At 45.5% G+C, this 14,173-nt stretch overlaps 1 protein-coding gene across 1 annotated transcript in view; it reads right to left on the minus strand.

Annotated features, from left to right (window-relative positions):
- Window positions 1-1,027: 1,027 nt before the first annotated feature.
- The window catches only part of LOC138250109 (ADP/ATP translocase 3), a 56,712-nt gene continuing 43,566 nt past the window's right edge, over window positions 1,028-14,173 (minus strand). Inside the window, exons 3-4 of the mRNA XM_069204553.1 lie at window positions 12,539-12,679; window positions 1,028-1,447 (exon numbers count right to left, since the gene is read on the minus strand). Of these exons, the coding sequence (XP_069060654.1) occupies window positions 1,290-1,447; window positions 12,539-12,679 (299 nt within the window). The 3' untranslated portion in view covers window positions 1,028-1,289. The remainder of the gene's footprint in view (window positions 1,448-12,538; window positions 12,680-14,173) is intronic.

Consider the following 14,173-nt stretch of genomic DNA (forward strand, 5'->3'; position numbering starts at 1 on the left):
GCAACAGTAGAGGAATGCAACATGGATGGCGCAGGCGGTGAGAAATCAACAGGCGACTGCAATTTAGAGAAGGGGAATCACATGGAAAAACTATGCACTCGTGAGTTTCCCTGAAAGGCAGCAAGAGAACAAAGGCAATCAGACACACTAAGGAAGCAATGCTCCATGGCACAGACAAACAAGATTGGCAGAAAAGCTAACAAGAAGCAGAATACTCTTACTCATTTAAGTCAACCAACGGTAAGCAATGGACCGGTTCCAAGCCCATTTATGATTTTGGCAAGTCTACAACATGTCGTTTGCCCATACTGCACATGAGCAGTCTAGTGGGCTCAACTTAGAAATAACTATTAAGGCAGCATAGGTAAAGGCTTCCTTTCTGTCCTATTACTTTACCTGTGAAATAAAAGATTTACAAACATGGAGTTGGGTGCTTTCTAAAGCACTAGGGGGTAATTAGAAGGGTGTGGAAGGGGCCCTTTGACAAATATGTATATGGTAGAGAGCAGTGACTAAATTGTAGGGACAACACCTCTGTTTCTATGCTTCTGGAACCTTGAGGCTAAAGTACTGCTCTATCAATTAGCCAACAATAAACCCCTAGGACGAGATCTTGAGTCTAAGTGCCTTGCAGGAATCGCACATTAGTGTATCAGACAGGAAGAATTTCTGTAACGAGCTGAAAGGGTGGACCAACAGCCGAAGCAGAGTAAGTATTCACCTTCCAAATACCAGAATATGGCATTACACACATAAGGGCTGACAAAATGAACTATTCATGAGAAATCACATTACCAAATAGCTCCCTCATAGGCCGAAGCAACACAGGGTCCATGGCTTGTTAGTCACAGTTAAGAGAAGTAGCAAATGAAGTTGGGAAGATGGACATGAGCATTTGTTCTCTTTACATACACTACAACAGCAGTGTGCACTGAAGTGGAGGACGTTGGTGAAAGCTTAATTTATATTTTGCTACTAGATTTACAAAAAAGTGTGTACTTTGCATCAGGTTTTAGATTCTAGAAAGTTTGACAGTCAAGTTTATCCTTTATTGTTTAGCAGAATGCCCCAACGTAGGGCACATTAAATATTCAGCTGAGCAAAACAGTAACAGTGCTAGTTTGCAAGACAAGATGACAACCTACATAAGTGTACATGTTTCAAATACAACTTAGGTGGCCAGCAAACATGGGTTAGTCTAAGACTGAACACATCTCTCAAAGCTCAAATGGTCCATTATGGTACAGGGGGTCTAAATGATTGGCCTAACTAATCTGAAACAGGACCGTTTAAATGACTTTTTTAAACTCGTCGTACAACACAAGCACAAAGGCTCCGCCCATGCCTCGGAGAACGTTGGACCATGCCCCCTTGAAGAAAGCTTTTCCACCCTCATCTCGGAGAATCTTCCTCCAGCAGTCGATTGTTCCGGTGTACATTATATCAGCTGAAAAAGTAAACAAAGTTTACCATAATAATTTTGTACTACAATATCAAAATTACCATTATACTAGAACACAAAATGTGTATTTTCGTTGTGCATGAGACTTAAAAAGCCTCCCGCACGAGTTCAATGTGAAAACTGCATGTCAAACCCCCATTCCAATGCCAGCACCATTGGATGATCCCAAAACATTGGGGATTTGTCAATCATTCCTAACAATAAAACCTGTGGCTGTGTAGTCAAATACAAAGTACAAGCAACTTTCTAATATGAGAAATGTTTAAGAGCCCCTTATGGTTACTCTGTTACACCTACTCAGCCTTGCTACATTGTTGAGTGCAGATGCAGCTCTGCATCAAAAAAGCATTGGCAATGACAAAAGAATCTGTGTTTAATCTGACAATGCATACAAGTCCAGGAATAGAGACATGCTTCAATGGAATAGCACATTAAAGAGACCCATTTCATTTGTTAATGCTTAGCAGTGGTCTTGTGGTATTATAGTAGTGGGGTGTTGGTCCGATATGACCATCCCCTCCAGCCCTGAAATTGTTTTTTAAAATGAATGTATAGAATTTATCTATACAGGAGATAAAAAAGTATGCTAGACATCACATGTCCCATTCAGTTCCAAGATGGGAAAACGCAAGCAGAAAACCCCTAGACACCACCAGCGATACATTTTATTTTTATTTTATGTGTGGGGAGCAAACCCTTAGGCAAGGGTCGCTCCCCAGGGGGCCAAATTTTTAGGCCATTTCTGCCCCCCAGGGTGTGGATCAGGGATAATTGCCCAATCTGCCCACTGGTTATGGGGGTAACAGTCTTTCAGCTCTCCCCCACACACTAAAACATCTTATTCCATGGCAAGCAAGAGGGCATTTGATTATTTTGGTTTTACATTTGTGCCGTGAGAGCTTTGTAACTCAAAATCATCCCACTTGGAATAGTGCAGGCTGCCCTTTTTGGACTTTGGTACGCTGCCATGTAGAAAAACCCACAAAACCTAGCCACATCTGCAAACTAAACATCTGGTTGATTCTAGGGTAGTGTGCTTCACATGCACCCCTCTGCATTTTCTTACCCACTATGCCCTGCAAACCTCTAACTTTGCTGGAAATCACATTTGTGATGGAACCTTCCAGAATCTGCAGGAATCCACAAAATTCCCAATACCAAACATTATCTCACCAGTACCAATAACAATTAGGCTGAACTAGTCAGCCTAAAAATGATTTTTTTTTTCCCCCCAAACTGCCCCTTTGGACCCTCTTTGGTTCCCCCTCAATTTCGACATGTTTTTGGCTCTCCCTATCACAGGCACTTAGCCCACCTGCTCAAGTGAGGTATCACTTTTACCGGGATACTGAGGGGAATGTTGGGTGGTAGGAAATTTGTCACAGGGCGGTGATCCCACAACAAATGTGGGGAAATGTTTTTTTTTTTTAAGCTAAATTTTAGGTTTGCTGAGGATTCTGGTTAGGCACTTTGGGGGATCCTCACATGGCACACCTCCCCTGGACTCCGTCAAGTGTCTAGTTTTCAGAAAGTGTAACCCATTATGAAAGTGTGCTTGGTCACATTTTAGCCCTTCTAGGCAGTAATGCTGGTCTGCAACCTAAAAGCATCTTTTCCCAGACACCCAAGGCATTTTTGCCCCTTACCAATAGAAGAGGCAAGTAAATTGCACTAGTGCTACGGTGAGTAGCAAAGGAGCAAATGGCCGAGAATCTCCCGCAGAGTAGACAGAGGATGTCATTAAGAAGCAACCACCCGAGAGGAGAGTAAGTGTGCCTCCTCAGGTTATGTGTTCCAGTGACTGACCCCAGCAGAAAATGCTCCAAGATGGCTTACTCGTAAGAGCAATGTCACCTGACAGAGCAGCATACCTCTCGGTTTTAGAATAAAGGAAAGAAACAAGGTCCATGTGAAAAATAGGAGTAAAGCCTTGAGGGCTAAGAGAACTAGTCAACTCCAGCACATTTGATATGCTGTGGGAGGTGTTTAAGGCCTACTTACTGGGTGTACTCATAGCAAAACACTCAGGGGTTCTACACACTATCAGCAGGGACCTGGCCAAAGTGGAGAGCCTACTGTCCAATATGGACAGTCAGCTTCTGGCGCATGCAGACCATGTGACCGTTCATGCTAGATTGGAGCTACTGCATGAATTTAACACTTTGGCATTACACGAGGTGGCCCACCTCGGTAGGTATGCTGGGGCCTGCCAATACAGAGAGTGCGAGAGACCATGTTGTATCTTGGTCCTCCTCCTGCACCCCTCCAATCCTAGGCTGCATATGTCATGTGACTGGATCGTTGCAAATGGCACAGAGCCTACATCCACTGATATGGTATCTGAATTCACCACTTACTATCGTGAATTATACACCTGGAAGAATACTCAGAGGTGGCCATGGTGTGGCTTGAGCGGGGGCAACAGCAGTATCTGACTGCCCCTATAACTTGCGACAAGATCTCTCAGGCCATTGATGCGGAGTAGCTCGAAGTCCCCCAGGATGGATGGTTTTCCCAGGGACTTCGGCAAAGCTTACAAAGATATCCTCACCCCACACCTCCTTGAGGTATATGCTGAATCTCTGAAGACCGGTGCTGTTCCCCCACACTAAGGGAGGCAGTGATCTTATTGCTTCTGAAGCCTGACAAGCCCCCACATGCATGTGCATCCTATAGGCCACTGTAATTAAATCATGACAACAGGATATTGGCAAAAGTCATGGCCACCCAATTGGCTCGGTTTTCCGGGTTTTGTGCCTCACTGTTCAACAGCGATAAACCTTTGCCTGATTTTCACCCAAACAGATCCGGTGCTTCTGGACGCTGAAAAGGCAGCCAGTTCTCTCGATTGGCGCTCTTTATGCTACCCACGCACAATTGGGGCTCCCCAAAGGGTTATGGGACTTTATTGCCGTGCTATATACATCCTCACTTGCTCATGTCTGGGTAAATGGCACACTGTTCACTCTGACTTGTGGCACTCAACAGAGCTGCCAGCGGTCTCCCCTGCTCTTTATAACAGCTATGGATCCCTTGGTGCGCACTTTCCAGGAAAGTCACCCTGATCAAGGGCGGAGGTTTCTTAGGGGCCCGCTACTGGCCTCACTTTACGTAGATGATGTGCTGATATTAGTTCGAGACCCTGCTTTGAACCTCCCCCTCTCATTCGAGAGGTGGTGCGATTTGGTACATACTCTAGCATTGGAGTAGCCCCTTCGGAAGTACAGGGACCCCACCAAAATACCTAGGTATTTTCCTCCAGAGACAGTGCTCAGGTGGGACGAATAAACCACGGTCCTGCTATGAATAAACTTGTGGAGCTGACAGGATAGCACTCTATTCAGGTCAGGCAGTATTGCTTTAATCAAAATGGGAGTCCTGCTGCGCTTTCTATACTTGTTCCTCAACATTCCCAATTGCCCTTTACAGTAGTTTTTTCAATGCGCTCTGGGGTCTGCTTATTAAATTTATCTGGGCGGCGCCCCAGTGTGCGCTGGAATACTTTAACTCTTCCTTATGAGAGGGGTGGGTTCACGGTGCCAGACTTGCACCTTTATTCCCTGGCGGTAGAGGCACACTTAGGTTTAAGAAAGGGTAGTCACGTGTCCGGGTGATACTAAAAATAAGCTGAGCACTAGCGTGCACTCCCCTGTTCCCTCTCCAAGCTGCTTCCACAGGGCCTCCCTAGGAGCCCGAATAAGATCGACACTTCCTACCACGTGCTTGACTTGGTCTAAAGTACTTAAAATATATGGAACGTGCTACTTTGTACTCCGCCACCCTAACTGCCCCTACCCCCCTACTCACCATGGAGGGACTACACAATGCATGCTAGACACACGTCCTGCATACCCCAGGTAACATTTATAGCAACAGTACTCTTAAAGTCATGTCCACATTGCTGGAGAGGGGGCCCATGACATTTGGACAGATTTATCTGTCACAGTCTGCACGGTCCATTGTGAGCAACTCTAATTGCATCCCCGGTGGAGCCACCTGGCTTTTCACCACTCTCCTTGATCCTAGTCGCCCAAGAGGGCACGCACTTGATTTCCAGGCTCTATAACACCTCTCACGCTGCACCCTACTGGGCCAGAGATTTTTCTGGCTGTGTGGGAGCAGGATTTGCATAGTGCTTTGACTGAAACAATGGCAATACTGCTGTGCCCAGACTAAGTTAATTTCCAATAACCTTCGACACAAACTGCTGCACTACAAATTCCTTCCTCGCACTTATGTTATACCGCAGCTACTGGCTAGACTTGACCCTTCCTGTGCACATAGCCTGTTCAGCATTACACTTGGGGCTGCTGACTTAGCCCATTTGGCCTAGAACGGCGTCCCAATTAGCGCTTATTGGGACGATAGGACACCTGCTCTCAGAGACACTGCTACTTGTGCTGCTGGGATATGCAAAACCACTGCCGAAGTACATCCAGCGATTTGCCACCTTGGCCATACTGCTTGCAAAGCGTCGGGTGCCACTCTATTGGGGAAGTGGTACTCTTCCTACTGTATCAGCTTGGCTATGTGACATGTTCTGTGATACTACCAGCGAGATCTATGCAACCCTGCAACCACTCTCCTCTTGACCTAAAGATATATGGCTGTCACTCTGAAACGGTTTTCCCTCCACCCCCCACGTAGACTCCCCAGGTATACCTTACCCACAAAACCCCTAGACGCTGCTAGGTGTACCTTCCTGCACTCATCCTCTACCTCATACTCTGCTTGTTGACACTGCCTCAGGCCATGACCCAGGGGGGACCTTTGCCGATATATGTAGTCTATTGCCCCTTTTATTGTAAAGCAGCAGCAGGGATATTATGTCTTGTATCATTAACATATGGACCGATGTCACTTCTACTGTAAATGTGATTCGAGTTTACAGACTCTGAACTGTGATTTGGCAAAATTCACTGTATTTGCTGGTATAAACACAGAAATAAAGGTTTAAATTTTTATTTTATTTTTTAAACTGAGGCACATTTATACTGTTATGCATCGGATTTGTGCTACAGGACAATGTTTGAGAAAGGACTTCAGTGAGGTGTCATGCCTCATCTCCCCCACAAACTGATTACTCATGCTACAAGTAGGGGTCCTCACAGTAGGAGGAAGGGGGAACCATCAGAAAATTGATAACAAGAACACCATCAAGGATGGCCCCAGAGGCAACAGATTTCCTGCCCAGCAAATGATGCAGAGCTTTGCGGGATGGAACTGTGTAGAGGAGGTACAAGTCCGCAAGGAATGGTGAAACCAAACTAATGCCTTTAGCCACAAAAGCATTGAAAACTTCTAAACCAACCTTGCCAATTAACTTATCCAGACTAACTGAAGGTAAATACTCCCCTCCAGACTTGCTGAACTAATGTCCCTTAAGGGAGCCGATACAAATTGTGGCTAGTCATGAAGACCATTAGGACTGAGGTTAGCACCGAGGATCAGAGCCTGGACTCACTTGAAGCTCCAAGGCAACTATTCAAGAAAAGGTAGAGGGGCCTCTTCCACGGCAGGAAAGCTTTCACCTATGGCCAGAATCTTGGTGAACAAGGAGGCACAATAGCAAAGACCTGTAATAGCAGTGTTCAATTTTCCACCTCGTTTGTGTCCCTGCACGAGGAGTATGTTGATTCAAATGTGCCTTTGTTTCACTGAACAGCCATTCTTTCTGGACAGCTGGGTAGACTTAAGTCCAACAAATCAACATTTCAAATGTTGACAGGGAGTGGGTGGTGTAAGTGTACAACTAATGTTCACAAATCTAGGAAATAGACCTCTTTCCATACAAGTAAATGGTTATTGTTCAGTATCCCAATCCCCTTTCAGAGGGAGAGACCATTGATTACTACTTAAAGTAGCTCCCCGGCTTACAGAAGACGACCTCAGGATACAGACAGGAGGCAAGGTAGCCTGGATAGAGGTGGTTGTGGAGGCTATCCAGCGTAGCCTTCAAATAACATTGGAGCTACTATGTTTCAGTGTCAGATCTAGTAAGATTAGTGAAAGGAAAGCCAGTCCAGGCACCTGGCTTCCACTAGGGTGAACTGGGGATTGTGAACAGTGGTGAGTGTTTGGGACCTCACTTTGCTGAAGCCTGGGGAAGCGGACCTATTCCCTCCAGAAATATCCACTTTTAACCCGAAGGACTGAGCCAGAGTACAGCAAATACAAGATGTCTTGGGGTCAAGTTTGAAAAGCCTCTACTGGCTGTAAAGACTAACCTGGACCGTTAGACCGAACTGGGAGGGGGAGGGAGAGGGAGAGGGAGGGAGGGAGGCGTGCATGGCCGTGCCAGCAACCAAGATGGAAGCACAGCACTGAAGCTCTGGCAGAGCCTGCCCCCAACACTGAATTGGATGGGTTATCCTGCAAACGTGTGCCCCTGACCACTGCAGCTTGCTGCACAGTGCTGGGGGGGCATTGTTTGTACTTGTTCCTGAGGCTGCCATGGTGTGAACAGCAGATTCATGCTCAGCAACTGCCTTGGAGGCTCTTTGGCGACAGGGGCAGTCTGTGAGCCTGAGACACAGGGAGAGCAGGCTGTGCAGTGCAGTCCATGCTCTATACAGTGCTCCCGTACACCCAATCACCTACGGCACCACCTATGAATGAAATGGAGCAGAGTGAGGAAGACTGCCAGCAGTCAGGTGCCTGGGTAGTGGTCCACTCAGATTCCAAGGCCTTAAGCAGCATTCTTCAAGGTCCAACCACAGACGTCAGAGTACTGGTAGGATGGCATAATTATATTACTGGGCATACACAGGGAACATAGCGCCTCACCTCAGAGGCTTAGAACTGCACTAGCAGGCCCACTCTCAAAAGGCCTTTTCTGCTCCCCGACGCCATCTCACTTCAACATTACTAAGAGGGCCACCACCTACATCAGGAGGTGCGCTGCCAGACCTACGACTGGCCTTGGACCAGTGTTCTCATTGAGTGGCCAAGAGTTTCTTGCAGTTCCTTGGTGGGCTCCTGTGGAGTCTTTAGGGTGAGGTGGGGAAGCACCCGACAACAGTTGGTCACTGAAAGGGCCCCGCTGGAGTGGGCAGTGACTTGAACAATGTACGCCAGAAACCCTTCTGTCAGATTGCAAATGCATACAGGTGAAATCTACAGGCACAACCATCCTCAGGTGGAAGCAAGGAGCTCTACACTGCACCCGCTTCAGCAATGGTGCAGGGTGACCCTAAAAGTACAAGCTGCCCTTTGAGAGACAAAATGGCTGATGGTCCAAGAGTGGTGTCAGAAATGGAAGGTGGGGTGACTGGAGGACCTGAGAGAGCAGCCTGCTGGGATGGGCGCTATTAGGGCTGATATCAGGATGGGCTTTCAAGCCATTGATGCACACTTTGATACCCTCACGAATTGCCTGGACCAAATGGGGGAGTGCATCGACAAGCAAAATAGGACACTGGAGGAAGCCGAGGACCAAATATCTGGACTGGAGGATGTCAGGGTCACAACAGTGAAAAGACAGAAGTTGGAATCCAGAATCAAGACAGTGGCCATCAAAAATTAAGACCTAGAAGCCAGGGGGTGCCGTAATATTGGTATCCTGGGAGTTGCGGGGACAGACCCAGGCCGCCCAGACCAGTTTGTTGAACGATTACTCTCTGAACTGCTGAGGCACCAGAACTTTATGTCCACCTTTGTTGTAGAATGCACTCATAGGTACCTCAGCCCGTGTCCTGCACTAGGTACACCACCACAATCGATGGTCGCCCAGCTCAACTAGAGATGCTGCTTCTTAGGACTCAGACTGGCACATAAAATGGGCCCCCTCCAATTTTGAGGAACAGCCATCTCCCTCTTTCCTGACTTTACTGTAGCACTTCAAAAGCCCAACCCAAATACACCAAGGCTAAAGTTGCTTTGCGCAAATTGGGCCTCTGTTACAGCATGCTGTATCCATCCTGTCTTTGGGTGGATGTGGATGGCAAAACTTATGTTTGACAACCCAGTGGACATGGTGTTCTGCAAGCAATGAACCAAGGATCGTACTTGCCCTGGGAACAGAGCACCAGACCACTCCCCACCAACTCACAAGTTCCTGCCAGAATGGAACTATTCCCAACAGACTGGGGTGGCTCCCTACTGTCCACGCTTGCTAATGACCTATGTCTACGTCCTGCATCGCTTGGTTGTATGTTGCTACATGCCTTTCTGTGTTACTATCCCAGAGACTCTTCAACCATGTCGTGCAAGTCTGACCCATCTATATTCTTCAAGAAATGTTGAAAACTCCTACAACTAGGGCCACCCGCCGCAGCATTACTACTCTCCTGTAGTTTAAACCACACCATCCTTGGGGGTGGTTTATTGTTTTTCTTTGGTATAATTGGGATTCGCTTAGCATATTCTCACCAGGTGTGTGGTGGGGTCAAGTGTTAATAGTTGTATAAATTCAGTAAGACTAATGCAAACATTCCATCATAACACTCATACCGTGCCTGACACCACCATTCACCTAGTTCTCAATATGACGGCCACAAGTAACACTGGAAATCCAATTGTGGACCTAATCTTGCCATCCTGGAATATCCAAGACCTAAATAACCCATACAAGAGCAAACAATTCCTACAGGACTTACACAGGCATGGCGTACAGATAACCATACAGGAGACTCATTTACCACTAAACCCCAGGCACACATTCGCAACAGTGTTGGGCCCACATCTATCTTTTTAAAGCTACAGCACCTATTCATGGGTGTGTGTACGCCGATTCATAAAAACATACCTTTCTATCCCTATGCCACCTGTGCTGATGAAAGGAAGGGGGGGGGGGAAATCATGTGTTAGTGGGCTGCTCCCTTGCAGGACAACATGCATTACTAGTCAACAACTATGCCCTAAAACAGTCTCTTCCCCCTCCCCACCACCCCCTTCTCTCCGCAGGGACTACAGATCCTAATTGACAACATGGACGCTGACCACATTATACTGGGTAGAGGTTTAAATATGCTCATGGGCCCCCCTCCTAGATACTGCAGCACAGGCTTCTGTAGGAAAGCCCTGCTCACTGTGCAGACTACAGGGCATCTGTGATCAAGACACACAAAGATCCCTGGGTCTTGCACCAAGATGCCACCCCAGCCTACACATTACTCCCTGCACCTCACAATGCATGGACTTGCATTGATTATTGGCTCCTATCTGCCACTATTACTGCCTGGCTTGGGTACATCATACACCTCCCATGAAAACAGACCACTCCACGGTGGTAATGACACTGCATATCCCCCATAGGGGAAGGTCCATAGAAGTACATGTCTAAAGCTCTTGCCCCCAGGACCTCAGGAGAGGCACTTGGGTACACCAAGGGAGGCATGCAAGAAACCAACAGTAGGGTCCAGTTCAGGTCTAGCTGAGCTCAGTCAGCTGGGTACTCCCAGGAAAAAGGTCTCTAGTAGCAGCTCCGTAACTTGAGCAGGAGGTCACCTTATAACACTGGAGTCAGGTTCTTTCTCCCACAAGAGATAAAGGTCCAGTACTTCTCTCAGGTCCAATAACTGCTTTGAAGTAGGTGCCACTATTATGCCCGACACTAGCTAGTGGGTAAACCAATGGGGTAAACCAATGGGGTAAAAGTTTCCAGGGTCAACCCAACCCAGTTTGGGCATTTCTAATATGGTAAAGGTCTTCTTCAGGACACGTTAAACGTGGGCGCTTAAGGGGGGGGGTGGGGGGCAGTGAAAAGTGTACCATGGTAATTCTAGTGTCCACCCACATCCAACACTAAAATCCAGTTTGAGAAAGCCACTGTACCAACAAAAAGCCCAGGCACGGAAGTCTGATAGGACACAAATGGAGTCCTTCAGCAACCACACAGTGGGTCTACAATATTTGTCTTGCCATTCTGTTCTCTTCCCTTTGAAGTGTGCTCCAGGGTTTAAATGTAAACCATATACAGACATCAGCTAGGACAAAAGCAGACTTCTTTAGCAACCAGACAGTGGATCCACAAGAATGGCCTTGACATCGTGCCCTTTCCCCTTTGAAGTGTAGTTCAAGGGTTATATGTAAACCCAGCAGACCTGTTAAGTAGGATTTCACACTGTAGTGTGAAAACATTTGCCCACAGCCACCACACACCATATTATTCAGCATTCAGGAGTCATTTCTGCCCAATCAGGATAGCCTATTCCTTGCTCCTGGGAGGTAGTACATATCAATAGAAAACTAATTACTGTCTGGGAGCTGGCACAGGTATATGATAGCCTTCTGACGGTTCAGGCAGTTTAAGAGTAAATATTAAAAGGTGGTTTTCCTATTTATTAAAAATCCAACTTAAACATTGAATTGGATTTCTAATAACTATGAAAAATGATTAATTGCGTTTCTAGCTGGTCCCTTTCCCAAGACACAGTATTAGCATTTTATTTGGTACTCTGGTTTTCTACATAGGACAGCTAGGCCTGCCACAGTGAGACAATAGCTTTTGGCTGCTAGTCATTGTGAGGACATGTTGAAATTAAATTGCTGCATATTCTACTTTTAAATACCATACACACTGCGTGGTGAGCTACAAGGCTAGGTTTCGATCTCTCAAAAGGGTTTATTTTGACAGACTGAATTGCAGTTTTTACACTAATACCATCAGGCTACAATGATAAGCCTGCAGCCATGCCTGCACTGCCACTGCAGTGGATGTCACAATAGGTGCTACAGTCCACTAATGGCATTGAAATTACAGGTCCTGGGTACACTTTTTACCATGTACTAAGGACTGAATAGGCAAGTTCAATATACCAATGAGTATTGAAATTTGACCATGTTTAAAGCGAGATCACAGGTGCTTACTACTGGTTAGCAGGGGTAAAGTATACAGTCTTAAAGCAAGCAAAAATAGAGGGTCGAGCAACAGGCATAAAAGCAGGGATGACAATGCAGAAAAAGTATTTCCTATAGCTTTTCAACTTTAAAAGGCTACAGTGATCACCCACAGCAATCCCAAAAATAAATACCCCTACTAGAATGCGTAACAAAGATAGTCTTTTCATGATTTAAAAAAAAAAAAAAAAAAAATGGGGGGGTTGTAGACGCTAAACTCAAACGTTTTTAGCTTACCTCCTTTACGGCCAGACTGCATCATCATACGCCGCCTCACAGTATCAAATGGGTAGGAAATAACACCAGCTACCGCAGTCACCGTCTGTGCTATCATCCAGCTAATCATAATGTGAGTATTCCTAGGATCAGGAAGCATACCTGCAAATAAACGAAAAAAGGTTTGCATGTACCACTACACAAGCACATTTCTGGATGTAGGTGTTGAGTTCAGATAAATCAAGGGAAATGCACAATGTATTTTAATACATTCTGATCAAGTTGTAGGAGTTATTTCATGTTAAACAGCTCCAGTTGTGTCGCCAGACTAACGTTTTGCCAAATTAATCATGCATACCACAGACATACTTTGAAGCAGTTTTGGTCAAAGGCCTTCACCAATTGATCTTTTCAACGGTCATTCATATTTTGCTTCTGCCCGGCATAGTATACGGCATGTGACAATGAATTAGCCCAGTTTCACCCATGAGCTTCTGTCAATTTGAGTGACTACAAAGCATTATCATTATCCAACTAAAATAGTTACTCCCTTCAGTGAGAAAATGGTGTTAAGTGCTTCATTTAATTATTATGTATATTAAAATATCAATTATTTACGCCTGAGCTTTGCGTGCTCATGTAGATGGTAATTTATTTTTTAGCTCTTTAAAAGTTATGAAGTGTTTAACATTGCAGCTGCCTGTGATTAAGGGACATATTGTGGAGTTCACGTGTACAGATAACATGTAAGGCACAAATGAAAGGCTAGTTAAAAATATATATTATGAAAGCCACAGTGAACGTTTATCAGATACATATTTTTAACATACGTTTAGGAGCAACGGTTAGGCTGGACAGCAAGTTATTAACCACTGCATAGCCTGCAACTGCCAGACCTATTGGCAGTCTCGATGAGGACTGATAAATAATGTAACTTATTCCAGACCAGATAATTTAAATCTACAAACTGATGTTCTGGTGAACAGTGGACTTCAGTTAGCACTTTGCTATTCAATAAAATAAGTGCATTAGAAGTGCTTGTGTCCTTTACTACTACACTTCTCCCTTGCCCAAAATGCTCCTAATGAGATTACATCTATCAAAATCAATTAGTCATGCATAATGTAGCCTCTGTATTACCTGAGCTAAGGCACTTTGTGACGATCAACAATTTCACATTCTTAGTACTCATTCATCCACCAGCAAGCCTTAGCCATTTTCATCTTTAGCACTCCCAATTCATCTGAATGTATTTCCTTTATGCTGGATAAAATCTCACAACTATTACTGGTCAACAAATCTGTCTCTCTACCAGAACCTTGCCAAGTGCACGTATCTTGAATTCGTCTCTTGCTTCCGCCCCCACTCCTGCTCGCTGGAAATTGCCTTTGTTCAAAAACACCTTACTGATCCCTCAATTAGGAGCAACTTTAGTTCTTACTATTCCACATTTGTTATTAAGAGCAAGGAAGCAAGTCAATAAACAGTGGTCTATCCTAGAGAAACTGCTATTCCTCGACTATAAGGAACTACTCACACCTCAGGTCCACTATTGATCACAAGCAGCATTTTTTTTTTTACGATAACCATTTCCACGTTAATTAAGCTCAATCAGGCTTCAACTCTGCTGCATTTGAGGTACTGGACCTAGAAGAG

Source organism: Pleurodeles waltl, chromosome 8 (genome assembly GCF_031143425.1).
Source record: "Pleurodeles waltl isolate 20211129_DDA chromosome 8, aPleWal1.hap1.20221129, whole genome shotgun sequence".
Lineage (NCBI taxonomy): Eukaryota > Metazoa > Chordata > Amphibia > Caudata > Salamandridae > Pleurodeles > Pleurodeles waltl.